A 22,283-nucleotide genomic window follows, 5' to 3' on the forward strand; every position below is an offset into this window, starting at 1 on the left:
TCCTTGCTCCAAGCTTCCAGAGGGTGAGGCAGCCTCAACACTATCCTGGCACACAGCTGGACGTCACCCACTGACAGGTTTTGGGGGTTCTTCCATGGGCACTCACAACCCTGCCACACTGGAGGGCACTGTGTGGCCCCCCCTTCGCACCTGTGACCAGATGAAGGCCACTGCCTTTTCGGCTTTCACCCCCTAATCATTCCTCTGTGGGAAGAAGCCCTTTCCTCTCCTAAGCTAACTCCGCCCCACACCCCCAGGCCTGCGCAGTAAAGTTTCTGGTTCAGGGAGGCCTTTCTGCAAGGGCCCTGGGTGAAACTTCCTTGTGAGCCACTTCACCATCCCCTGGGGCCCCTGCTGGTCAAGAAAAGGTGGGGGCCCTGGTGGGAGGTTCTGGTGAACATCCACAGTAGAGTGGCTGGGGCGGGGAATGGGGGTGGGGGAGGCATCTCTTAGGAGAGGGAAGTGAGCAGGTTTTGTTCCCCCACCACCATCCTTTACAGTGAATGCCCCCTAAACACCCTGGAACCCACTCCACCGCTCTGAAGGGTGGAGCCAGGCCCTCAAGGAAGGGATGGTGACATCTCCGTGCCCAGTGAGAGCATGTCACCCTAGAACTCCAGAGCCATTCTCCTGCCCTGTTCCGGCGCACTCACGGGGTTCAGAGATTCAGGATACAGCAACAAGAATGCCCTGGCAGTCCAGTGGTTAGAACCTGGCGTTTTCACCGCTGGGGTCTGGGTGCAACCCCTAGTCAGGGAAACTAAGATTCCACAAGATGTGTGGTGTGGCTAGAAAAGAAAAGAAGAAGAGATGTGGCACCAACTTCACCCTGAAGTCCAAGTAAGCCCATATGTCCTTTCAAAAGTAAAAACAAGCGATTCTTGGGAGCACAATATATAATTTTTATAAATAAGGTCACATTCTGCCCAGAGGGAATCAAGGAGTCCAAGGAGGAAGAAGCACTCTGGTGGCCCTGAGGGCTCAGCCTGGCGCCCCCAGCCAAAGTCACAGGTAAGGCTCATCCTGGGACAGCTCCCACCTCTTTATGGGAGGAGCCGGTGACACAGCCTTCTTCTCAGAGGCTGCTACAGCTGAGCTGGAAAATGAAGAGAGACTTGAGTCAGCAGTGGGGAGCAACCTGAGGGAGCACCCCCTTGAGGTAGCAACATATCTGCTGAAACCAGAGATGTGGAGGCCAGATTGCAGGGTGTTTCAGAATGCACAGGCTTCTCTAGTGGGGTTCCCCAAAGGGTCAGCTGACCACTTTCTGCCCCCAAGCAGTAAGACTGTCCTGGTTCCTGGTCTCAGAAATAGTGTGAAATGCTGGACTCTTCTTCCAGCACCCCTTCCCACTGGCCCCCGCCTCCCGCTGCCCCAGGGTAGGACACTGGCTCCAGAAGGGCCAAGCAATCAGATGACCCATGTCCCCAGCAACTCCTCCCCTCGGATTCTGAGCACCTACTACATGGCAGGCACTGTATGCAGGAAGCGCTAATGACATGAGGGCCAGCCAGTCTACTGGGGCTGAGTTAATACGTAGTCAAAAATGACCTTTTGGTCCAGGGTAAGGCCTAAGGAGACACTGTGCAGCAGATCTAAGGCAGGGACCCACCCGGCCCCCGGGGTTCCAGGGCCTCCCCTCCTCCCTTCCCCCACCTGAAGGAAGTTGAAGAGGTAGAAGGCAGCCTCCCTGGGAAATGCAGACACCCTGGGGGCAGATGAAGCGGTGAGGGGGAGTGGGGCAGCCTGCCAGTCTGGGGATGGGCTCTGGTGAATCTGAAGACCGCAACACGGGCCATTCATTCACTGAGTTCTAAGCCACTTGGCAGGCCCAGCCGCATCACCTTACCAATCTCATCACACTGCAAGCCCACCAACCCCATCTTACAAAGCAGCAGCTGAGGCTCAAGAAGGCCAAAAGACTGGTCCAAAAGACTGGTCCAGGACCACAAGGTGAATCAGCTGCAGAGCCCAGATACCACTGGGAGGGACGGGACAAAATGCTGTGAAATTGCACTTCTGCCACCCACGATCTGTGTGACCTACGCAGAGCACCTGGCCTCAATTTCTTTTTCTCCAACAGAGGTCATCACTGCCTAACTTGTAGAATTATTAAGAGGTAGACGTGCCACTGACTCCATTCTAAGAGCTTACAAATAGTTCATTATGTGAATTAAGCCTCATAATGACTCTGCTATAGACAATGTTTGTTTCCACACAAAACCCATACGTTAAAATCCTATGCCTCAGTGTGACAGCGTTAGGAGGTGGAGCCTTTGGGAGATGACTAAGGTGGAGCCCTTATAAGAGACCCTTCAGACCCCTGACCCCTTCCCCCATGTGAGGACATGGCAAAAAGATACCACCTAGAACCCAGGAAAGCACCCTCACCAGACACTGAAGCTGCAGGGGTCTTTTACTTGGACTTTCTAGCTTCCAGAACCATGAGAAGCAGTTTTCTCTTGTTTATAAGCCACCTGGTCTGTGGGATCCTGTCCCAGCAGAACTCTTAAGTAAATACCACTACTCCTCCTATTTAACTAAGAGACACTGCCTAAGGCCAGGGACCAAAGTGGGTTTTGAGAGGTCTGAGGTTTACACAATTCTCTCTCAAGAGGGACATAAAATTACAAAAACAACAATGCCTGGGCTTCTTCCAAAGCCCTTGAAGGCCCCATGAAGCTTCCTCTGCTTTGCAGGAAACCCACCCCAGGCTGGGTGGGGATTTATTTGCCCCTCAGATGAAAAGCCCCCGGCAGGACATTTCCTGCCACAGCTGATGCTAGACAGACTTGCGAACTTCAAAAGCACAAGCAGGATAGAGGGGTGGTCTCAGAAGGGGCACTGAGGCGTCCTCACCTCTCTGCGGGCTTGCCTGCCACCAGCACCTTCTGCGAAGACATGACAATAGAGGGCGGCATGGCTTCCCGGCGGCCATCGCGAGTACAGTAGTAATTGTTGGAGAGTTTGTGGCTGGGGCCCACGGGGAGCTTGGGAGGAGGCTGAGTTCTGAGAAGAAAAAACATGGGCACTAAAGCAAAGTGACAGTTGTTCTCTCTGCACGGCTGGGCTGCAGCATGGGCCCATCACCTCAGTCACAAGGCCTGGTGTAGGCAGCCACTGGAATGTGCTGGCGGCCAGGGGTATCCCTTGATACACTGCTGGTGGCACAGGCCTGGGGAAGGGCCAGGGCCCAGAAGCTGGTGGAAGCCCCAGCACTGGATGTGACGGTGCTGGGAAGCGAGTTGTGGGTCTGCCCTAGAAGTGGAAGGCATGGAGGAGCCTTTTGTGAGGGAGGCCTGTTCCCACCCCAGAGCTTGGCCAGAGCTTGGCAGCAGGCTTCATTTCCACCCGCAGGTTCTCAGGAAATGAAAAGGCTCTGTCCACTACCTGTCAAGCAGGCGTGGTCAGCAAACCAACCCTGGGGGAACAGCCGCAGACTCCGCTCATTCTTAGGGGCCTTGTCCCCAGGGGCCAGCCTGCAGAACCTCTGGGCTTGCAGTTCTTTCAGAAGCTCTCTGAAGAACTCTACAGAAGTGAAAGGAATTCTCCAGGCAAGATAGTGAAGTGGGTAGAACCAAACCTGGGTCTCCTGAATGGCAGGCAGATTCTTTAACATCTGAGCCACCAGGGAAGCCCAGGGGATCAGTGCTTATTACTCAGAGCAATTTATCCTCTGAGGTTTCTGCTGCCACCTCGTGGCCACTGCCCCCAGAAGAAGGGTAAACAGAGCTCATTCCTCACTTGGGTTAAAGAAATATACAAAGTTTGAGGCCTGAAAAGGAATCGCTCATCTCCCTAACCCCATGGAAAAGAAATGCAAAAAAGCAAAATGGCTGTCTGAGGAGGCCTTACAAATAGCTGTGAAAAGAAGAGAAGTGAAAAGCAAAGGAGAAAAGGAAAGATATAAGCATCTGAATGCAGAGTTCCAAAGAAGAGCAAGAGGAGATAAGAAAGCCTTCCTCAGCGATCAATGCAAAGAAATAGAGGAAAACAACAGAATGGGAAAGACTAGAGATCTCTTCAAGAAAATTAGAGATACCAAGGGAACATTTCATGCAAAGACAGGCTCAATAAAGCACAGAAATGGTATGGACCTAACAAAAGCAGAAGATATTAAGAAGAGGTGGCAAGAATACACAGAAGAACTGTACAAAAAAGATCTTCACGACCAAGATAATCACGATGGTGTGATCAGTCATCTAGCCAGACATCCTGGAATGTGAAGTCAAGTGGGCCTTAGAAAGCATCACTACGAACAAAGCTAGTGAAGGTGATGGAATTCCAGTTGAGCTATTTCAAATCCTGAAAGATGATGCTATGAAAGTGCTGCACTCAATATTCCAGCAAATTTGGAAAACTCAGCAGTGGGCACAGGACTAGAAAATTGTCAGTTTTCATTCCAATCCCAAAGAAAGGCAATGTCAAAGAATGCTCAAACTACTGCACAATTGCACTCATCTCACACACTAGTAAAGTAATGCTCAAAATTCTCCAAGCCAGGCTTTAGCAATACGTGAACCGTGAACTTCCAGATGTCCAAGCTGGTTTTAGAAAAGGCAGAGGAACCAGAGGTCAAATTGCCAACACCTTTGTGTGGATCACAATAAACTGTGGAAAATTCTGAAAAAGATGGGAATACCAGACCACCTTACCTGTCTCTTGAGAAACCTATATGCAAGTCAGGAAGCAACAGTTAGAACTGGACATGGAACAACAGACTGGTTCCAAATTGGGAAAGGAGTATGTCAAGGCTGTATATTGTCGCCCTGCTTATTTAACTTCTATGCAGAGTACATCATGAGAAACGCTGGGCTAGAAGAAGCACAAGCTGGAATCAAGATTGCCAGGAGAAATATCAATAACCTCAGATATGCAGATGACACCACCCTTATGGCAGAAAGCGAAGAGGAGCTAAAAAGCCTCTTGATGAAAGTGAAAAAGCAGTGGAAAAGTTGGCTTAAAGCTCAACATTCAGAAAACTAAGATCATGCCATCTGGTCCCATCACTTCATGGGAAATAGATGGGGAAACAGTGGAAACAGTGACAGACTTTATTTTGGGGGGCTCCAAAATCACTGCAGATGGTGACTGCAGCCATGAAATTAAAAGACGCTTACTCCTTGGAAGGAAAGTTATGACCAACCTAGATAGCATATTCAAAAGCAGAGACATTACTTTGCCAACAAAGGTCTGTCTAGTCAAGGGTATGGTTTTTCCACTGGTCATGTATGGATGTGAGAGTTGGACTGTGAAGAAAGCTGAGCACTGAAGAATTGATGCTTTTGAACTGTGGTGTTGGAGAAGACTCTTGAGTCCCTTGGACTGCAAGGAGATCCAACCGGTCCATTCTAAAGGAGATCAGTCCTGGGTGTTCATTGGAAGGACTGACGCTTAAGCTGAAACTCCAATACTTTGGCCACCTGATGCAGAGCTGACTCATTGGAAAAGACTCTGATGCTGGGAAGGATTGGGGGCAGGAGGAGAAGGGGACGACAGAGGATGAGATGGCTGGATGGCATCACCGACTGAATGGACATGAGTTTGAGTGAACTCTGGGAGTTGGTGATGGACAGGGAGGCCTGGAGTGCTGCGATTCATGGGGTCGTAAAGAGTCGGACACGAATGAGCTACTTAACTGAACTGAACTGAATCTCGCTAGCAAAAGATGTTAACAACAACAAAAAAAATCACTAACAAAAGATGAGCTTTCCTAGAAACTGTTGCAGAGAGGGAGGGCAGAAAAGAAAGAAAAATCATAAAAGGATCAGGTTTTCATTCACTGGGGTTTTACCAACTTTTTCCTGATAACCCCAGTATTTAAATTTTTCTTAAAACAAGTGATAGTTATGTATCGAGTGGGGAAAAAAATACAGAAAAAACAAAGTTTAAAAACTTAATATTAAAGGACTTCCTTGGTGGTCCTGTGGCTAAGCTCCTTGCTCCCAATACATGGGCCCGGATTCAATCCCTGATCGAGGAACTAGATCCCACAGACTGCAACCAAAGATCCTGCACGCCAAAACAAAGACCCGGTACAGCCAAATGATAAATATTTAAAAGAAAAAAAAAAGAAGCAACATCCTGTGTTGAAGTTAGAGTCTGCCTAATCCCTAGAATGCAAAGAAGACCCTCTGCTGGGTATGGATCTATAGAAAACAAGCACGAGCAGTGTGCTCAGTCATGTCTGACTCTTCAGGACCCCATGGACTGCAGCCCACCAGGCTCCTCTGTCCACAGAATTTTCCAGATAAGAATATTAGAGCAGGTTACCATTTCCTTCTCTGGGGATCTTCCTGACCCAAGAATTGAACCCGAGTCTCCTACATCTCCTGCACTGGCAGGCAGATTCTTTACTACTGAGCCACCTGGGAAGCCCCAGAAAACAAGCACAGAAAGGGTAAAAAGAACCGTGACCAACTGAAAAGGCCCAAAGGAAGCACCAGGGGGCACCATTATCCTTTAAAAAAAAAAAATTGAAAATTTTACAAAACTGTTTCCTCAACTGGGCTACCAGTTTTCCTAGGACGGAAAAATACTTTAAAACTTGATATCTGGAATCAGTCACAACATAGAGATATTCACATAGATTTGGTTATTTTAAGGCTATTGTTTTTCCTTTCCTGCTAGTCCTCCCTGGCTGCCTTACCTCTGCCTGTGACATACACACACACACATATAATACACACACACACACATATGCCACTATTCCCCATTCTTCAAAGTTTTTCAGCCACACTAGTCTTCTTCCTATGTCTGGCTCTGTCGGGCTGCACAGCCTTGGCACTTACTGCTCCCTCTGTCTGGAATGTTGTTTTAATCATTATCCTTTGGCATTTCAGCTGACTCCAAATCCAATCCCTGAGACCTTTCCTGATCACTTAACCTGAGGTAGCCACTCTCCATCTGGTCCGTTTTGTTTCCTCTTCAGAGCATTCTAAAACGGTGTTTTTTACTTGCTGTGTTTATTTCCCTACTATGCTATGTCTCTGCCTCCTCCCTGGGATATAAGCTCCAAGAAAGGAATGAGAACTTTTCTAGTTCCCCTAGGACTCCCAACGGCTGAGGACAGAGCCCGGCCTTGTAAATGTCAACTAATTTTTGGACTCGAGTTAGAAATCAAAGACACTTCTGGGTTCAAATTCCGGCTGTCAATTTCTGGCTTCTGAGTGATTTTAAGCAAATGATTTCGTTTCTCTGAGTCTCAAATATTTTCATACGTAGCTTGGGGATGATAATACTGTCAGGACCACACTGGAGGCTGCAAATCACAGAAAATTCCCACTCAGAATTCACGCCCCATCTGGTTGTGCAGAAGCACCACAATGTCTGAAACAGCGCAGCAAGATGAAAGGCAAACCTCTGCCTTCACAGCCAGCTAAGGGACTGGAGCCAGGATCTCGGCCCAGCGTTTCAGGGGTCTAAAAGAACAGGGGTTTGGGGTTTTGATAGACGGAGGGCAGGATTGCGGTCTGGGCAGCGAGCGGGGTTTGCTCACCGTTTGGAGATCTCCTGGTAGCGCAGCTGCAGTTTCGCCTGCAAGTCTCGCTGTGGGAGAAAGGATGGAGATCAGTCCCCAGCGCACCCCAGAAGAGAAAACCAGCTAACGGGCATTCCCGCACAGGACAAATTAAGAGAAAGGTGGGACATGTGTCTTTGAGGACAGGATACGGGCCCTGGAGTGAACAGGGGAGCTGGGGCCCGGAACAAGATCCCGAAGCTAAGAAGGTACGGGCCTAGGGAGACCCCAGGCCTGAGGGGTACCACAGCCAACGGCTGGGGAGGGTGTCCTGGGTTGAAGGGGTCACGAGTTCGGGGTTCCAGGCTGAGGAGAATTCCCTGCTTAGGGGAATCTCGGCACTAATGGCCTCAGCCCCAGAGATGCAAAAAGGAGGTGAGTAGTGGGAGCGGGTCAGGGCGCGCAGAGCTTGCAGCATCCACAGCCCCTTCCCGCCCCGCCCCGCGCACCCCGGATGCCCAGTTCCGAAGCCACTGGATGAAACGGGTAGCGGACGCCATCTTTCACCGGCGCTGAAGGGCGCCGGTGACGTCTCTACTGCAGGGACTGCTGGGAACATGGCGTACGGTCTCGCGAGAGCGGGAATGGGCGGAGCTAGGGAGTCGTATAAATACCCTCTCCGAAACACGTGACTCCTCTCCGCCCGACCGCCGCCGCGCCGCCATCATGGACACGAGCCGTGTGCAGCCCATCAAGCTTGCCAGGGTGAGGCGGAGGCCCCGTTTTGAGGGCCCAGATGAGGGAGGAGGGAGTAAGGGAACCGGGTGGGCTAGATCTGATTCCAGTTTCTTCCCCCAAGGTCACCAAGGTGTTGGGCAGGACCGGTTCTCAGGGACAGTGCACGCAGGTGAGCGGGGGAGGCGGGGAGCGGGGGGATGTTTGCGGGGTGGGGCTTCTAAAGTTTGAATCTCGAGGATAATTTCTGTGCCCCGGGTTTTGTTCCCTGGTATCTGGGAACCGATACGTTCCCTATTTCCCGGAGCTTACAGAAGGTCGAGGGTCGGAACTTAGGCAAGGCCCTGCCCACTGGATCTGGGCTCTGGCGATCTCATTCCCCGTGTTCTGACATAGTTCGTTGTCCTGGTTCAGCCTGTGCCAACGACCACAGTGGCTCCATGCTCTCACGACAACCCCCAGTTGTCTCCCCTGGTGGCATCTTCTGGCGCTCGGGAGCTTTGTTCTCCACGCCTTGGCCCCTCTCCGGCTTGTCTCCTATCCCAGTCCTGCCTTCCCAGCCTCAGCCCCTTTTAAGTGTCTCTAAGCAGAAACGTTCTCTGGATCGACATCAGCCGCTTATCCCACGGATCCTATTCTCAACCGACTCTGACTTCTTCCCGTCCTTCCTGTGGGCCCCGTAGGTGCGCGTAGAATTCATGGACGACACGAGCCGCTCCATCATCCGAAACGTGAAAGGCCCCGTGCGCGAGGGCGACGTGCTCACCCTGTTGGAGTCAGAGCGAGAGGCTCGGAGGCTGCGCTGAACTTGTGACTGGTGAGTGCACAAGTGGAGTGGGAAATTGAGCAGCTCCTTGTTAGACCCTTGCCTGGGGGTGGGGAGATTTCGTCAGGGCTCAAGGATCAAGGGCTGTTGGTCGGGGTCTGCTGAAGTTAGCAAGATGGGGGAGGGAGTTTCCCTGTTTGGGATGGGGGCACCTTGTCAGCATTTCAACGCTTTGGTTTGTTTACAGGGTGCTGGATGTCTGGGTTGTCGCCTTGGCCCACCAGGATGATCTGCTGTTAATAAAGTGTTTGTATCGTATGAAAACCTGAGGTTTTGTCTGGGTTGTCATTGGATTTCCAAAATCCTTCTGTGGGGCCCCCAGGTGGTCACTGACCCAGTGTACTCTGAAAATGGGGGGTGTTCGCCAACAAGGCATTTTCTTTGTGAGGCGGGAGAACCATGTGTCTATGTACACCTCCAAAACAGGACAAGATGAGTTAGGAAGGTTTTATTAGGTAAGAAGCCTGGAGGAATGGGTAGACTAGGGGCTGTGTCACTCCCTCAGCTGCCTCCTCACCCTGTGTGGTTCAAGCTGAGCCTCTGACCACAGACCTCTGCCCAGAGATCAAGACCTGACTCCGCCTCCCCGACCCAGATGTGTTAGGCCAGTCACTGGGGCAGGGGGTCCTCTCCACTGTCACTGCAGCCTCCTTCACCAGGCGTGGCCGTGGATGAATCAGGGGACAGCTGGTGAGAGAGGTGGGGGGGGGTTCCTGTCAGTCTCCGGCAGACAGGACACTGGGTTTCAGCCCCCCTTAACACTCAGAGATGCTTAAGCTACTGGAGGTCACTTGTTTTCACCGACCCTAAGTGGAACCCCACCTTGCACAGTAGAGCCAGGCTGCCAGGATTTGAATCCAGCCTCTGTCCCATCTGACCTGGAAGAGGCACTTGATCTCTGTGGTTCTTTTTCCACACATGTACAGGAGAGTGCAGGAAGGGGAGACTGGTAGGGCAAGTTTAACTAGGAAAATGCTGGCACTTTTGCTTATAAGCACCTCCCTTTTGGGGACAGACTGAATCCTCTTGCCCTGCTCCCTAACTCTAAAGCGAAAGTGTTAGTGACTCGCTTGCTCAGTCATCTCCAGCTCCCTGCAACCCCACTGATTGTGCCTGCCAGGCTTTTTTATCTATGGGATCTCCAGGCAAGAGGACTAACTCCAAAGGATGCTTTTATTCCTTTGCTCTGGGCCTGTAATGGGAGTCCACAGACATGATGGTCTGAGCTAGGTCTAACAGCTCTTGTCTGACCTTAGGGCAAGCCCCCCTGGAGGCCTCAGGCTCATGACCTTCACTTTACATGTGAAAGTGTGTCTAACCCTTGGGGTGTTCTGAAGATTGAACATCAGACCCAGGTTCCTGCCACCCAGTGCTCCCTCTGTGGGTGCACAAAGAAAAGCCCCTTTTCTGGGAGCACACTTGGTATCCTTGAGCTGTGCAGCTGGTAAACTCCATTTCTGCAGGATGGGGTCGCACTCACCTGGGAGCCAGGCTGGCCTGAGCTCAGGTGGGCATGCAGCAGAGCGGCCACCTCGTCCTGCTCAGCCTCCAAGGCAATGGCCAGGGCACTGGTGCCCTCCTGAGGGATCATGGAGACAGTCAGGTCCCTGAATCAAGGCACCACTACCCCACACCAGCCCCATGGTGGCTCACGTTGTCCAGGAGGGCAGGGTCACAGCCTGGCTGGGCCAGCAGCAACCGCACAGTGTCTAGGCGCCCATACTCGCTGGCGCACATCAGTGCCGTGGCCCCGTCTGCATCTTGCACGTTCACGTCTGCCCCGCATTCCAGCAGGGCAGCTACCATGTCCTGGCGGCCGTGGCTGATGGCCAGCATGAGGGCTGTCTGTCCTGTCTGGGGAGAGGGAAAGAAGGGGACAGGGCTGGTGTGGGCTCTGCAGGAAAGGGAGGGGGGTCTCAGAGACTTGGCTCCGGAAGTGAAAGTGCCACCTGGACTCAACCAGGGAGGAGGCATCTATGCACCTGGCTGGCCTTGGCGTTAACGTTGCCCATTTGAAAGAGTCTCTGGACCACAGCCATGTCGTCCTCTCGCCCCACAGAAGTAAGTGCCGCCAACATGAGGGCAGAGTAGCCAGCTCGATTCTGGTGGTCAATCTTGCAGACCCCTAGGAAAGCGAAGAGGCATCAGTTCAAGAAGCCGACACCTAAATTTGTCCACTCACTTCCCTCCAAGCATCAAGTTCACCATCTGTTTAGCCAGCTTGGTCACTGAGGGTCATGCATGATTTTACTCGTTCCTCTACCTTACAAGGCTCTTCCCTCTCCAGGAGCCATGTGGCCCTTCTCACCTTTAGAGTTCTGTTTCCATCTCACTGAAAGGTTTCCTCACCTCCCTATTACAAACAGGTTTGGAGACTTGGTTCTGTCCAAACCATCGTATCCCCCAGTACCTAGAGCAATACCTCCCACTAATTGTTCAGTCACTCAGTCGTGTCTGACTGCAACCCCATGGACTGCAGCACACCATGCCTCCCTGTCCTTCACTGTTTTCTGGAGTTTGCTCAAGTTCATGTCCATTGAATTGGTGATGCCATCCAACCATCTCATCCTCTGTTGCCCTCTTCCACCTTCAATGTTTCCCAGCATCAGGGTCTTTTCCAATGAGCTGGCTCTTCGCATCAGGTGGCCAGAATACTGGAGCTTCAGCATCAGTCCTTCCAATGAATAGTCAAGGTTGATTTCCTATAGGATTGACTGGTTTGATCTCCTTGCAGTCCAAGGGACTCTTTGAGTCTTCAACACCACAGTTGGAAAGCATCAATAAAAGGACTACTGTCCACAAAGCCACCATTGTTGGTTCCCCAGAGAACTGTCAGCTGGGCCCCCCTGGTGTCCCAACTCCATTCCAGTTTCCACACAGCAGCCAGAACAGATCAAAAGAAATTTGGCCCCATCACATGAATTTGAGCAAACCTCCAGGGCAAAAGAGCCTGGCATGCTGCTGTCCATGAGGTCACAAAGAATCAGATACGACTGAGCAACTGAACAATTCCATATGACTAGTATCCTCAGAAGAAACAGATCGCCATGTGATGCTGAAGGCAGAGATGAGCTGCCATCAGTAGAAACTTGGGAGAAAGGCATGGAATAATTTCACTCTGACCCCTAATAATGAACCAGTCCTGTGAACTTAATGGCGTCCTGAACTGCAACACAATTTGTTCTAAACAAATTGTGGCACTTTGTGGTACTTTTTACAGCAGCCCTGGGAAACAGCTTGGTTGTTGCTGCCTGTCCTTTACAGATGAACACAAATGTCAGCTCCATTTCCTCTAGGGTCAGTTCTGTTGCCATCTTGGCCCCCTCCCACACATCATAGCACCTACCTCTGGATCTCATTCCCCAGGGTGTTCAATGCTTGGGTACCCCCACCATTCTGAAAGCTCAAGACTAGGTGCAGTTTGGGGAGATGAATGGTGGGAGAGGTTTGGGGAAAGGAGATCTGAGACAGTGGGCTGAGAAGTAAACAGTTTTAAGTCACAGCGCTTCCCTGGTGGTACAGTGGTTAAGACTGTGCTGCCAATGCAGGGGGCCCGAGGTTCCATCCCTGTTCAGGGAGCTAGATCCCACATGCTACAACTAAGATTTTGCATTCCACAACAAAGATCCTGCATGAGACAAGACCTGGTACAACCAAGTAAATTTTTTAAAAAGGTGGGATAGTTAAGTCAGGACTAAGGGCATCCCCCAGTTGTGTGGCCTATTGTCTAGGTGTCCATTCCTCTCACAAGCCTCTGTGACCCTGGTGGAGGATGTTAGGTGCAGAAGGGGCTCAAAGTAACCACAGTGGGGTGTCTGCAGCTCGCCAGGCACCCCATCTATCTTCCCCCGCCTGCTTTTCCCTTCTGAGGCCTTGCTAAGGAAGGATCCTAAACTAAAGGATTACCCTGTTTCTTGATTCCCTTCCCTGATTTTATCTTGTCATGGCCTTTACCTCTGTTGGAAATTATGTTTGATACTTATCAAGTAAAACTGATCCTTCTCTCCACTCCCTACACGCACCCGCCCAGAGCTCCCATTCATGAAAGCTCATTCATTCAACAAACACCAGAGGGTCTACTGTGTGCCTCAATGAAGTCTGATAAGCAAGCAGGATGAAGTGAGGGAAGGGCAGCAGGAGGACTTTGAGAGAGTACATAAAGGAGAAGTTAATAACAGGCCAGAGGGGGAGCAAGGAGACAGTGCAGTGAAACTGGGTGGGAGCAATGGCTACTGGTCCCACGAGCCCCAAGGATTGTGGGAGTGGGACAACAGGAGACAGTGACCTGAGATGATGGGAGGTGAGAGTTTAGGTGAGAATGCCAGTCCTCCTCTGCATCCTTGGCAGGTGTAGGATGGCAGTGCCAGCCCAGCACTACCCAGATTCCCCCTTCCGTGGGTCCCTATTCTCTAGTGCCCTCCCCACCCCTCCTCAATGCTGACCCGTATCCAGCAGCAAGCTCGCGATGGCCAGGTTCCCATGGGACACGCTGTAGTGCAGGGCTGTGTTTCCGTTGCCATCCGCCAGGTTCACCACGTGCTCCAGCAGCTCTCGCCCCAGGCGCGCCACCGCGCCCAGGACCCCGGCCACGGTCTCCGCTTGAGAGCGCCGCTGGCTCGACACCCGAAACCACTCCTGGGCCACCAGGCGCGCCGCGCCCTGCCAGGACAGGAGAGAGACATCAGCGAGGGCCCAGGGCAGGTGTGGGGGCGGGTCTGGGAACCCAGGCAGGGGGGGTTGGTCCCTCCGTATTTGAAGAGGGGCGTGGACTCGTGGGCCGCACCCCTTTGGAGGAGGGAGCAGTGTCAGTGTGGGTACGCGGCCCCAGAGGGCAAGGATGCTCTCCTTCCCGAGGAGAGCCTCCGAGAGAACCAGGAGTGGAGGAAGACTGTGAGCGCTTGTCTTTGGGGAGTCCGGGATGGGGTTGGGGCCGGGGTGGACCCTTCTGGGGAAATCAGAGAAAAATCAGCCCTGTTCTGGGGCGGAGATCCCTTTGGAGACCTTGGTATCCATGGAGGGCCCTGGCGCGAGGTGACGGAACTTGGGGCCCCCTTAACTCTAAAGAAGGCGATGCTCTTCCCTAGGCGGGCATCAGACTCCTGTGACGGGCTCTCTATGCACTCACACTGTCGCGGGGGACCCCGCGGGGCCGGCTCAGCTGCCGCTGCAGGGCTGCACACGCCTCCCTCAAACGCGGGCTCAGTTCGCACCTAGGAGACGGAGAGGCTCCAGGAGAGGTCGGGATGGAGAGTGGGAAGGCGGGGGAAAGAGCAGCCGTCCCCATTCCGTGTCCCTCGCGCGGCTCACCTCCCCTGCGCACCCGGCTGAGGTTCCTGCTCTGCCTCCGGCTCAGCGTCCCGGTCCTCCTTGCCGCTGGGAGCGCCAGGGGTCTCGGAGTCGGATGCCGCGCCGCTGTCGTCGCCTGAGCCCGAGGAACTGCTCCTCGGGGGCTCGGCAGCACCATCCTCGCTGTCGCCCTCGCTGGACGAGCTCTCGTACCTGGGGGCAGGGTGGGAGGTATATGCTGAGCCTCCCCCGTGGGCTCAGTCTGGTGTCCTGCGAGGTGGAAAGTGGCTGTCCCCATTTTACAGATGTGGACACTGAGGCCTGCCTAGACCACGCTGCGAGCAGAGCTGGGATTCAAAACTCCAGTCTATGTCCCAGCAGATGCTGCCATGGGGAGGGGAAAAGTGCTCACTCTCCATTGAGGACCCCAACAAACTGCAGGCTCTTTGGTCCGGGGCTGGTTTGGCCACCAGGTTTACCGTCTTTCCTCTTCATGATGGATTTGAGGGTGCCTGGCGGAGATCAGATGAGACACTGAGTTCGAATTCAGCGGCCAACAAGCCAGGGCTCAGCGAGAGACGGGGACTCACCCGCGGGTGCCACGGCCCTGTCCCCATCCGTGGATCCGGGGGGGTTCTCCGGCATCGGGGCTGGGGCCTCCTCTGGAGCATCGGTCTGCGTGGTCTTCTCCACATAATCCCACGAGGTCTGGGTGGTAGCCACGCACGGCTGGGGCCGGGACGCCTCGGCCTCGGCCTTGGCCTCCTCAGCAGCCTCGCGGGCTTCCTCCAGCTCGCACAGCCGGCCCCGCAGGAGCTCGCTCACCCCGCGCTGATGCTCCAGGCTGGCGCGAAGTAGTTCCAGCTCGCGCTCGGCGGCCGCGGGCAGCCCCAGCAGAGCTTCCGTCACCCACGCCTCCGCCTCGAGAGTCTCAGGAGCTGCCCCCACGCCGGCCTCCTGGGTCTCCGGCACCGCCTGGACTCCCGCCTTTTGGGTCTCCGGCACGATCTGGGTGCCTGCCTCCCGTGTCTGGGGCGCCCGGTCGAGACCCGGCGGCGCACCCTCGCTGTAGCTAGAAGCTGACCCGTCCGGGCCGTCAGCCCCGGGGCTGGCCCTGGCGCGAACGCCGCGCTCAGAGGTGGCCAGGCGCTCGGTTAGCCGCCGCAGCTGAGCAAGCTTGTCCGGGCGCCCCTCGGCCTCCCCGTCGGACTCCGGCTGCCGGCGCGCAGCCAGCAACCGCGCCTTCTCGGCGCGCAGCGCGCGCACCTGCTCCTGCAGCTCGGGCAGCGCGTGCGCTTGTTCCTCGAGCTCGCGCAGGCGCCGCAGGGCCGCGGCCATCTGTTCGCGCACCAGCTGCAGCTGCCCTGGGCCCGGCGAGGCCAGGGCCGGATTGGGGGCAGGGCTGCTGTGGCCAGACCCGCGCGGGCTGCGCGGGGCAGCGCGGGCCGGGCTGGGCGCACCCTCTTGCGCCTGCGCTAGCTCCAACCGCCGGCTGGTCTCCAGGAGCGTGCGCTCGACGCGCGGGTTGCGCACCGGTGCGCGCGGGGACAGCGGCGGCAGCATCAGCGTGGACGGCGCACCCGGGGAGAGTGCGCCCGGCGCTGCGCCATCGTCACTAGCCAGGGACTCGCTGGAGGTCCAGGCGCCTGGGCTGCGCGCACCTGCGAGGCCGGCCCGGGGCGCGCGGGGACGGCGCGCGGGCAGGGGCCCCGCAGAGCGGCGGGCAGCGGGGCCGCGCTCCAGCTCCTCCACATACTTGAGGAAGTCCAAGTCCAGGTGGAAGCCGTAGGGGGTCTCCACCGAATAGGGCGAGCTCGGGCTGCGGGCGCCCCCAGTCGCGCTGGGGCACAGGCGAGGGCCGCCCAGGTCTGCGAACATGACAGGGGCGTGGAGGAACGTCAGGCCGGGGAGACGCAGAGAGACTAACAAAAGGAGCGCCTCCCCACCGCCCCACGACATGCTTTCACGACGCCACCTGCTCCAAACCCTGCACACCTGCGGTTGCACACCGAAGTTTATACACCTATCTGCACCCCAAAAGTTGTGCATTCACGTGTTGAGCACCTACTGTGTACCAAACGCTGAGGACATAGCAATGAACAAGACAAGCATCCTTGCCCACTTGTAGGAGACAGATAAACACAAACGTTCAAAAAAGGTCCTTAGGGCAATAATAAAAATTTCAAGATGAAACAGAGAGCAACTGACAGGCTTTGGCTCTGGCTGTCCCAGCAGATTTCTGGGGAGGGAACTTAGAAGTTGAGCCCTGAATGAGAAGGAGAAAGCAGCTGGGACGGGAGGTTCCTAAAAGAAAACAGCGCGTGCAAAGGCTCTGGGGTGGAATGAGCAGGGTGGACCTGAGTAAAAGCGGGATGGAGGTGAGAATGTGCAGAACAGAGTGAAAGAAGGGAGGAGGGAGAAGACTAGAAGAGGGGGACTTGGGCCAGACTGTGAGGAACCTTCTGGGCCACTGTGAGGAGCTGGAGTTTTATTCCACCTGTAATAGGGCACCAGAGGCAGATTTTAAGCAGGGCCAGGACATTATCCACCTTTATAAAGGGCCCTCTGACCACTCTGCAGAGGAGGGAACTGCAGGGCTGTGTGGGCACCTGGGCGCCGGGTGTGGATCTGTACACACACAAACACCATTTTGCACACTTACCCGGCAGGTTCTGATTCAGGGCAAACTTGGCCATGTTTCCCGGAATAGCAGCCACCTTTTTCACACCCTGAAAAAGGCCCCCAGAGGGGTGAGGGTGGGTAGGGCTGGACCCTACCTCTCTGGCTGTGCCTCTGGGGTCTGTCTGGACTCTGCATGAGTAAACAGACCCAGCGCTCCTCTCCACCCCCCAACACCCCCACTACACACACACAGGTCCTCTCCTCCCTCCTCCCTCAAGTGGCCTTGAAAGTTTGGAATGAATGACTGTGGGGGCCCTCCTGTGCCAGGCCTCCTCAGCCTGCTGGGCGGGAAGGGCATCAAAAGAAGAAGGGATGGTGATAAGAGAACCAGAGCAGCTGGGGGCGGGGCAGGGGGCGGTGCTTTCCAGACCTGCGGAGATTTCTGTCAGTCCCTGAGGGAAATTAGAAACTGACGCTCAAAGGGGTGGAGTGTGATCATTCAGAGGAGGAAGGCGAGAGTTGGAAGCCTTTCGTGGGCTCATTAAAAACTCATCTGGTCAGATTCTGCATACTGAAAAGAAACAAACAGAAAACAGAATTCTTACATTTTTTTTTCCTTAGAGTGCAAACAAAATATAATTGTACATCCAAATTTATATCAGTGTAACTTGTGAGATCCTTTAGGAATGATGAAGAGTTCTCCAACAGAGGCACCAAGGATGCAAAGTCTCCTTGTGATGTCTCTACTGGAGTGCCACAGGGCTCTGCCCTTAGTTCGTGAGAAATTGTAGTGGAACCACAAGCACCCAGATTGTGAGAGCTGTGGCTATGTTTGGGGCTAAAGGGAGAGAGACTCTTCAGGTGATGTGATGGAGGCTCTAAGAAACTGAGGGAGGGGCTTCCCTGGTGATCCAGTGGTTAAAAATCCACCTGCCAATGCAGGGGACATGAGTTCAATCCCTGGTCCAGAAAGATCCCACAAGCAGTGGAGCAACTAAGCCCCATCTGCCACAACTACTGAAGCCCACATGCCTACAGCCCACGCTCCACAGTAAGAGAAGCGACCACAATGGGAAGCCCGTGCACTGCTGCAATGCAATGAAGAGTAGCCTGGGTTTGCCGCAACTAGAGAAAGCCGCAACAACAGAGACGCAGTGCAGCCAAAAACAAACAAATAAAAATAAATAAATCTAAAAAGGAAACTGAAGATTGGGTCACATCTAATAATGTGATATTTAACAGGGATTTTTCCAGAACTTTGTTATTGAGTCCACCACAATCAAAGTTACTGTGCTTTGTTTCAGAAAGCACAGAGCAGGAAAGATGGAGCTTTGAAGAGCCCACATGAAAAACCCTCAGAGAACTGCAAGCAGCTTGTATCGAGTGCCTACTCTGTGCCTGCTCTCATTTAATGTACCTCCCCCAGTATAAACCTGCAAGGAAGGATGGTTCCCCCTTTTCCAGATGGGGAAGCTAAGGCATAAAGCAATTAAGTCGATTACCTATAGGAAATGTCCTCAGACTGGGTTCCACTCATCTTCTGGGAACCCTTGTCTGCCCAGCCCTCCACCAGCAGGTGCCCACCAGCCCCAATCTGTACGCTTCCTGACCTACTGCCATCTGCACTAACCACCTGGCAAATTTCCCCATCACCTCTTCAGGTCTCTTGCACTCCTGATGACCACCTGCATACCTAACACCCACCAACCACCTGTTGGCCCACCTGACTCATTTTGCTCCACGGCTGGGTATATGGGCCCACTCGCCACCTCTGTCCAGCCTGGGTCCCTGACATCCCCCCCACCCCCACTCCCCAAGGGAGGAGGGAGTGGCGGGGAACTTGCCGTCCTGAAGCAGCTGTTTCCCGTCCCTCACACTGGCTATAAGGGGCCGGCCAGCAGGGCAGCACAGAGGACAGTCAGTGCCTCTCAGGACTTGTTTTCAGGAAGCTCTCTGGGAAGAGCTGGGTCATGGAGAAAACCTGGACTGGGGCTTAGGGGTCTGGGCTGGCCTCACACACAGCTGGCCAACTGCCTCAGTGGGATCAGCCCCTTGCTTCAGGGACCTGGCCACACCCAAATCCAAGACCCTGGGAATTCAAACAAACAAAAAAACAGCTCTGGGCCATTCCCAAGACCCAAACAAGCTGGAGCAGCCAGACCCAGAAGTTGGCCTGAAAAATGGGTGGATGCCCCCAAAAAGATGCTTTTCTGGTGGCTAGAAGGTAAAGAATCTACCTGCAATGAGGAAGACTTGGGTTCAATCCCTGGGTCGGGAATATCCCCTGGAGAAGGGCATGGCAACCCTTTCCAGTATTCTTGCCTGGAGAATACCCATGGACAGAGGAGCCTGCCAGGTTACAGTCCATGGGCTCGCACAGAGTCGGACACGACTGAAATGACTAAGCAACAGCAGCAGCCCCAGGAAGAGTAAATAGCAATATAATAAAAACGTTTGCATTTGCTATGGGGGTAGCCTCGATTCTAAGCAATTTATGGGTATTAACTTAGTAAAAAAAAACAACAACAACAACAAAAAAAAAACTCCTAGGCCCTTTGAAGTAGATTTTCTTAGCATTATTCTTTTCCCCCCTTCCCCATTGTGCAGATGGAGAAACTGAGACTCAGAGATGAAGTGACCCAGCCAAGGTTGTACATGGGCAGAAGCAGGTTTTTGAACCCAGCAGCTTTGCCAGTATTTCATTCTTGCCTGGAGAATCCCATTGCTAGAGGAGCCTGGCGGGCTACAGTCCATAGGGTGGCAAAGAGTCGGACACGACTGAAGCCACTTAACACACACACCCACTGCATTGCCCACTCCACTTGATAGCTTTCTATAAACAGCCCTCCACTCACCATGAGGGGCAAAGAGCTAGAGGGGGTCGGCCCTCCCAGCCTGCGCTCCTGCCTGTCTCCTGCGTGTGTCCCTGATGGGAAGAGCAGGGCCAAAGTCTGGTGACTCCAGGGGTTGTACCCTCGCCAGAGCGGGGGCGGGGGGCGTGCAACCGCTCTCTCTTGTCCTCCGCTCCCTGCCCGAGGAGCTGTCACGGCTAGATCCACATCCTCTGCCTGAGACCCTTCATTAGGCCGTCAGAGTCGACGCCACACGCCCCCACTCCAGCCCCAGGGATTATTTTGGGACTCAGAGCTGTGATCGCAAAACCTGAGGGGTAGGGGAATACGGAAGGCAGTTCAGATCCCGGTCTTGGGGAGGGGGGCGTCTTCCCAGATTGAGGCTCTGGGTGGAGGCACCCCCTCTAATGTGGGGAGGGACTTTCAGACCCCTGAGGTGGGGTGGAGGCTGATGATGGTGCCAGGGGAGAGGTACTGAGGTCAGCACCCCGTCACCCCCATGTCCCCTTAGGACAGCCTCACAGAGACAGAGCAGTTTCCTGCAGGAAACGCTGCCGGGCGGTTCCATCCGCTGCCCATTGTCTGCCGGCCCCGGGGGCCATCCGTCCCTCCTCCCAACGCGGTTTCCGAATCACCCTACACACACACACACTCAGGTCCAGAGCGAGGGGATGGACTCGGGTCCCCCAGCTGTCCCGGAGCGACTCCGGGAAAGGATCCCGAAGTTGTGGAAGCACAGGGGGCGAACGACCCCTCCCCCACCACACTTCGCTCCTGAAGGGCGGGAGAAATGAGACCTCACGAATCCACAGGGCCCCAACTCTGCTCGCTCCCCACCTGGGGCTCCCAGTGTGGGAATGGGGGGGGTTCCAGGCAGAGAACACTGTGCCCTCCCCATCGCTACGCGCTGAGCCAGCAGAGGGGCTGGAAGCGCAGCGCCCCGTCCCGGTGCGTACCCCTGATCCCTGCCCCCCAGATTCCCCATCGGTGCCCAGAAAGCTGGTGCTTTACCTGAAGCCGCAGCCCCAGCCGCGCCCGCACCCGAGCCCGCCCCCTCGAAGTTCGGGGACGGGTTATCAAGGCCTGGACCCTAACTGACAACCACGTCAGCCAACCAGGGCCCTTTGCTCTCCGAACTGTCCAATGGTGAGGCGGGTGGGCCGCACTGGCCCGCGCCCAGGGTTTGGGGGCGGGGATAGGGGCGGGGCCTGGAGTGACGGTCTTTGAGGGCTTTCTGTCCAGGGTGGGGAGCTGAGTGCTGACCGGCTCAGGGCGAAAGGGCTTGGATCTCATCCACCGGGGACAGGGAGCCATGGGAAGACTCTAAGTAGGAAAGTTACCCGGTGGGACTTGTATATATGGAAGATCCCTTAGGTGGAAGCTGGAAGGACTGATGCTCCTTTCCCAGTGTCTGGGTGAGGGATCCGGACCCTGGATCTTTTCGACCTCAGGGTCTTCGTGCATGCTCTTCCATCTTCCTGAAGTGTTCTTCCCTGCACCTGTTCACTTGGCCACCTTCTCCTATCTTTGAGGGCTCAACTTATGTGTTTCTGTCCTCTAAAGACCTAACGTGGACCTTCAGTTACGAACCTGATAGCTACTTTCACTATCTGGAAAAAAAAAATATATATATATATATATATAATTTATTTGTATACTTATTTGCCATCTGTCTCCCAGTAAGGACAGGGAATTGATTTATTTTGGTCACTGCTTTATCCAGTGCCCCGAGCACACAGTAGGCACTTAATAAATGTTTATTGAAGACTCACAGACATAGAGAACAGATGTTGGTTGCTAAGGAGGGGTTGGGAGAAATAGGAAAAACTATTATATAGAGAATAAGATAAACAACAACATCCTATTGTATAGCACAAGGAGCTATATTCAATATGCTAAGTCACTTCAGTTTGACTGAGTGTCCGACTCTTTTGCGACTCCATGGACTATAGCCCTCCAGGTTTCTCTGTCCATGGGATTCTCCAGGCAAGAATAGTGGAGTGGGTTGCCATGTCCTCTTCCAGGGGATCTTCCCGACTCAAGGATTGAACCCGTGTCTCCTGCATTAGCAGGCAGGGTCTTTACCTCTAGAGCCACCTGGGAAGCCCGTGCTATATTCAATACCCTGTGATCATCCATAATGGAAAAGACTATGAAAAAGAATACATATATATATATGTGTATATATATGTATAACTGAGTAATTTTGCTGTAGAGCAGAAATTAACACAAAATTGTAAATCAACTACACTTCAAAAAAAAGTTTTTAAATGTTTGTTCAGAGAATGATTTGACATTACATTGAACTCTGTAACCCAGTTGGAATGTAGTATGATCTAAAGTGACCCTCCAGATCTTTTTCTCAATTAATTTAGCATTTATTGAGCACATACAGTGTTCCAGGCACTGTGCAAGTCCTTGAGGGGAACATAGTCCTTGCCATCCTGGGCCTCAAACCTGAGAGGAGGAGATAGACTTTCAAGTTATGGTTTATGCTAAAGGG

The 22,283-nt window shown here is 53.8% G+C and overlaps 3 protein-coding genes across 6 annotated transcripts; 1 reads left to right on the top strand and 2 right to left on the bottom strand.

The window, feature by feature from the left end:
* Positions 1–881: 881 nt before the first annotated feature.
* NDUFA7 (NADH:ubiquinone oxidoreductase subunit A7) lies at positions 882–8,040 on the bottom strand. Its single transcript, XM_086409671.1, has 4 exons — positions 7,969–8,040; positions 7,499–7,548; positions 2,860–3,009; positions 882–1,096 (listed from the first exon to the last, which is right to left on the bottom strand). Exons 1-4 carry the CDS (start codon positions 8,017–8,019, stop codon positions 1,006–1,008), a joined length of 342 nt encoding a protein of 113 aa, XP_086265797.1. The 5' UTR covers positions 8,020–8,040; the 3' UTR covers positions 882–1,005.
* Positions 8,041–8,154: 114 nt separating this feature from the next.
* RPS28 (ribosomal protein S28) lies at positions 8,155–9,289 on the top strand. Its single transcript, XM_086409672.1, has 4 exons — positions 8,155–8,224; positions 8,319–8,366; positions 8,878–9,011; positions 9,208–9,289. The coding sequence occupies exons 1-3, from the start codon at positions 8,186–8,188 to the stop codon at positions 8,998–9,000; spliced, it is 210 nt and encodes a 69-aa protein (XP_086265798.1). The 5' UTR covers positions 8,155–8,185; the 3' UTR covers positions 9,001–9,011; positions 9,208–9,289.
* Positions 9,290–9,453: 164 nt separating this feature from the next.
* KANK3 (KN motif and ankyrin repeat domains 3) lies at positions 9,454–20,829 on the bottom strand. 4 transcript variants are annotated; one of them, XM_086409669.1, is made up of 13 exons: positions 20,792–20,829; positions 19,784–19,854; positions 17,359–17,499; positions 16,969–17,035; positions 14,897–16,174; positions 14,719–14,818; positions 14,328–14,519; positions 14,146–14,230; positions 13,463–13,679; positions 11,003–11,145; positions 10,674–10,874; positions 10,501–10,599; positions 9,454–9,707 (listed from the first exon to the last, which is right to left on the bottom strand). In XM_086409669.1, exons 4-13 carry the CDS (start codon positions 17,000–17,002, stop codon positions 9,630–9,632), a joined length of 2,427 nt encoding a protein of 808 aa, XP_086265795.1. In that variant the 5' UTR covers positions 17,003–17,035; positions 17,359–17,499; positions 19,784–19,854; positions 20,792–20,829; the 3' UTR covers positions 9,454–9,629. The 4 variants fall into 4 exon arrangements, with proteins under 4 accessions (XP_086265795.1, XP_086265794.1, XP_086265793.1 ...); XM_086409668.1 differs by having other exon boundaries at positions 19,784–20,090; XM_086409667.1 differs by lacking the exon at positions 19,784–19,854.
* Between the last annotated feature and the right edge of the window lie 1,454 nt (positions 20,830–22,283).

Source organism: Bos grunniens, chromosome 7, assembly GCF_055505025.1.
Source record: "Bos grunniens cultivar Pamir isolate PY7600 chromosome 7, Bosgru_T2T1.0, whole genome shotgun sequence".
In the NCBI taxonomy this organism is placed as follows: domain Eukaryota; kingdom Metazoa; phylum Chordata; class Mammalia; order Artiodactyla; family Bovidae; genus Bos; species Bos grunniens.

Excerpts from the sequence above, each read along its gene's own strand:
- NDUFA7 (XM_086409671.1), bottom strand. The coding sequence starts at position 8,019 with ATGGCGTCCGCTACCCGTTTCATCCAGTGGCTTCGGAACTGGGCATCC. Across the intron at positions 7,549-7,968 it reads TTCGGAACTGGGCATCCGGG|CGAGACTTGCAGGCGAAACT; the intron begins GTGCGCGGGGCG and ends TTTCTCCCACAG. Across the intron at positions 1,097-2,859 it reads GCAGGCAAGCCCGCAGAGAG|CTCAGCTGTAGCAGCCTCTG; the intron begins GTGAGGACGCCT and ends TTCATTTTCCAG.
- RPS28 (XM_086409672.1), top strand. The coding sequence starts at position 8,186 with ATGGACACGAGCCGTGTGCAGCCCATCAAGCTTGCCAGG. Across the intron at positions 8,225-8,318 it reads AGCCCATCAAGCTTGCCAGG|GTCACCAAGGTGTTGGGCAG; the intron begins GTGAGGCGGAGG and ends TCTTCCCCCAAG. Across the intron at positions 8,367-8,877 it reads CTCAGGGACAGTGCACGCAG|GTGCGCGTAGAATTCATGGA; the intron begins GTGAGCGGGGGA and ends TGGGCCCCGTAG.
- KANK3 (XM_086409665.1), bottom strand. The coding sequence starts at position 16,355 with ATGCACAACTTTTGGGGTGCAGATAGGTGTATAAACTTCGGTGTGCAA. Across the intron at positions 13,680-14,145 it reads GCGGGGTCCCCCGCGACAGT|GGCGCGGCGCGCCTGGTGGC; the intron begins GTGAGTGCATAG and ends CTGTCCTGGCAG. Across the intron at positions 10,600-10,673 it reads ACCCTGCCCTCCTGGACAAC|GAGGGCACCAGTGCCCTGGC; the intron begins GTGAGCCACCAT and ends ATGATCCCTCAG.